The 3,617-nt window shown below is 40.5% G+C and overlaps 1 protein-coding gene across 1 annotated transcript; it reads right to left on the bottom strand.

Moving 5' to 3' along the window:
• Window positions 1-1,362: 1,362 nt before the first annotated feature.
• LOC132624260 (uncharacterized) lies at window positions 1,363-2,037 on the bottom strand. Its single transcript, XM_060339065.1, has 2 exons — window positions 1,830-2,037; window positions 1,363-1,739 (listed from the first exon to the last, which is right to left on the bottom strand). Exons 1-2 carry the CDS (start codon window positions 2,035-2,037, stop codon window positions 1,363-1,365), a joined length of 585 nt encoding a protein of 194 aa, XP_060195048.1.
• Between the last annotated feature and the right edge of the window lie 1,580 nt (window positions 2,038-3,617).

Below are 3,617 nucleotides of genomic sequence, written 5' to 3'. Positions count from 1 at the left end.
GGTGTGGAAATAGAAGAAAATCCTTGTACAAATCTTCTGTAGTAACCGGCCAACCCCAGAAAACTACGGACCTCCGTAGGTGTTGTAGGCCTTGGTTAGGTCTTCACAACTTCAATCTTCTAGGTATCTACTCGAATACCATCAGCTGAAATAATATGCCCCAGAATAGTTACAGAATTCAGCCAAAACTCACATTTTGAAAACTTGGCATATAGCTCCCGAGTCTGAAGAGTTCTAAGAACAGTACGTAGATGATCTACATGCTCTGCCTCCGATCGAGAATATACTAGGATATCATCAATGAACACAATCACAAATAGATCTAGGAAAGGTCTGAACATATTATTCATCAAGTTCATGAATACCACCGGTGCATTAGTCAATCCAAATGACATTACCCGAAACACGAAATGGCCATATCTAGTTTTGAAGGCTGTCTTCGGAATATCCTCTTCCCTGACTCTCACTTGATGATACCCGGATCTTAGATCTATTTTTGAAAACCATTTGGCACCCTGCAACTTGTCGAATAAATCATCAATTTATTCTTTATGGTCACCTTATTCAATTTCCTGTAGTCAATACACATCCTCAAGGAACCATCCTTCTTTCTTACGAACAACACAGTCGCTCCTCATGGCGATGAACCAGGGCCTAATAAAGCCTTTTTCAAGCAAATCTTTCTGTTGCTTCTTTAACTCTTTCAATTTTGCAGAAGCCATTCCATAAGGAGGAATAGATATAGGCTTGGTATCTGGCAGCACATCAATGGTAATATCAATCTCCCGTTCTGGTGGAAGGCCTGGAAGCTCATCCGGAAACACATCTGAAAACTCATTCACTACCGGTACAGATTGAAGAGTTAGCGGCTTTGATTCTATATCTTGAACCCGGACTAAATGATATATACATCCCTTAGCAATCATTTCCTCTCCTTGAGATAGGAAATAAACCTATCTCTCGGGGATGCTGTATTACCTTTCCATTCTAAAACTGGTTCTCTCGGAAACTGAAAACGAACCATTTTTGTTCTGCAATCAACATTGGCGTAACAGGAGGCTAGCCAATCCATACCCATAATGACGTCAAAATCTACCATCTTCAGCTCAATCAAATCAGCCATAGTATGACGGTCACAAACTGCGATCACACAATTTCTATATATCCGTTTAGCTATCACTGGGTCACCAACAGGTGTAGACACCTCAAAAGGTTTGATTGGCTCGGGTTTCACCCCAATACGATCAGTAATATAAGGAGTAATATATGACAAAGTAGAATCCGGATCAATCAATGCATACACTTCATGAGAGGATACTGATAATATACCTGTGACAACATCAGGGGAGACTCAAGATCCTGTCACCCAGCTAGCGTATAGATACAGTTCTGAGGGCCGTTCGAACTAGATGCTCCCTCTCTGCCTCTACCATGACCTGCTGGTGCCTGCGAACCTTGTCCTAAAGGGCATACAGGCGATGAAGAACTAGCCGCTGATCCTGTGGGCTGGGCCCTACCTTTGCCACCCCTCAATAGACAATCACGCAGCATATGCCCAGTCTGACCGTAAGCATAACAAGCGCTTGAACCTAGGCGACAATGTCCCAAATGTAGCTTACCACATTGATTACACCGTGGCAGGGGTGGTCTCATCTGACTAGGATCACCTGTATACTGAGAATTCGAAACTCTAAAGCTATGAACCGGTCCAGAATAAATAGGGCAATCAAATCTCTTGCCTACAAATAGAACAGGTGCACTAGTCGCTGATTGGCCTGAATGCATGGAATACTGCTGCCTCTGACCCCCTCTGAACTCGCTAACAGTACCAAAAGATCTGGCCCTCTTACTATAACCTCTATCATAATCATGCTCACCCTTTTGCGACAGCTGCTGTTCTTCCAGATTCTGGACATGGGCCTGAATACGATAAACATCCATCCCTTCCTGAAGTAAGGCCGTCAAGCCCTCCTTAATCAAATGTGGCCCCAAACCAATCACAAACCGGTGTACACGGTCCCCCATGTCAGCTACCATGGCTAGTGCTGTTATATCCCGTATTTTATACGTTCGGATATTTCAAGGTAGTCGTGACGAAGTTAAGGGAATGACCATTTTCAAAATTTATTCTAATATATAAGCTGTTGTGAATATTATTTACGAACATGGGTAGTATGGAAATAGTGAGAAAGGTTAAGGGTAAAAAGAGGAATTCGCAAAATGGTTCATGGAAATAATGCGGAAGAACAGGGGTAAAACGGGAATTTCACACAAGGATCAGAGATAAAGATTATATTATCTGAGTATGAGAATGTATATACATGGCATTTGGAGAGCGTAGGAAGTAAATCGGTTAACGTGATCACTCGATGATAGCCCTCGTAACCATAAGCCAAGATGGGGCCCACTCATCGGGACTTTATAAAAGACATATATAGAGATATATGAGTAGTACATGTGAAGTTGAGCAAGTTCTAAGAAGGACCCATAAGCCAAAAATGAGTGTAAGCCCTCCAAAAGGACGATTTAAGAAAACGTTTCCGGATGACCTGACTTGGAGGGGCAAAAACGGCATTATACGTTTGGAATTTGGGAAAACCCCCAAAAATAAAAGTGTTAGATAATTGAATTAGCTTTCTAACGGTAGGTTGTGGACCCTCACACAATGTCGGAATCATAAGGTATGACCATTTTAAGAGAGATACCTTAAACTGCCAAAAAAATAATAAAGAGAACCGCGGGCCCCACGTGGGGAGGTCGGTGAAACCGACTTAGGGGTGCTATAAATACCCCATAAATCCCATTTTTTCAGCAAGATTAGTATTCCAAAAGTCCTAGAAGCCTCTCAAAATTTCTCCCAAATATTATAGTTTGAAAAATCAAGAATTTAACAAGATTTCGCCAAACTAGTCCGTGAAAGGTGATTGTTCTTCCTTCAACTCAAGTGTGGCGTTGAAGAAAATTTATGTGGCTGAGTTTCTTCAAGTATAATGTATTTTATTCATCCCATATCTTGTGTTGAGGTTATTATAAGGTCTAGCAAGCTTTAAAAACGAAAATAGTTACGGAGAAGGGTCATAAAGTGTTGTGTTGAAGCTATTGTGTTTATGGGCTGATTTGGTATGACAAGGAAAGAGTTGATTTTACTTAGTGTTCCAGTTGTTTTTGTTGTTGTTATGAATTATGTGACGATTGAAATGGATGAAACTTATGAAGTTGTGTGTGTGCTTGGTGTAGTGGCCGAATAGTGGCCATTTGTGTAGAAGAGATGAACAAACTTTATTTAGTACTTTGCTTGTGGTTGTTGTAAAATTTATGGTAAAGAATGAAGGTTTAATGACGTATGTTGAAGTTGTAATGGTTGCGGGCTGTTTTGAAAATTAATATGACTTTAACATAGACTCTTATGAAAATGATGTTGTTAATGGGTGAAAGGTATGGTTATTGTTGAAATGTAAAGGGATGGATGAAAATGCGCGAAAATATGTAAGAAGTGGTTATGGTCAAATAATAGAAGTTTTGGTAAGTTAATGTAAATTGATGTCATTTGACATTCTAGTAGTCGTCGTTACGGATTATGCGATGAAGAATGAAGGTTGTTGTCGAGGTTAGCATAC

Source organism: Lycium barbarum, chromosome 12 (genome assembly GCF_019175385.1).
Source record: "Lycium barbarum isolate Lr01 chromosome 12, ASM1917538v2, whole genome shotgun sequence".
Lineage (NCBI taxonomy): Eukaryota > Viridiplantae > Streptophyta > Magnoliopsida > Solanales > Solanaceae > Lycium > Lycium barbarum.
The sequence above is the reverse complement of the archived record's forward strand: the minus strand, read 5'-3'. Positions and strand labels throughout refer to the sequence as shown.

What these genes read in the sequence shown, in the direction of transcription:
- LOC132624260 (XM_060339065.1), bottom strand. Translation starts at nt 2,037, where the DNA reads ATGGTAGCTGACATGGGGGACCGTGTACACCGGTTTGTGATTGGTTTG. An exon ending in TAAGAGGGCCAGATCTTTTG is followed by an intron (nt 1,740 to 1,829) that starts GTACTGTTAGCG and finishes TTCTATTTGTAG; the next exon opens with GCAAGAGATTTGATTGCCCT.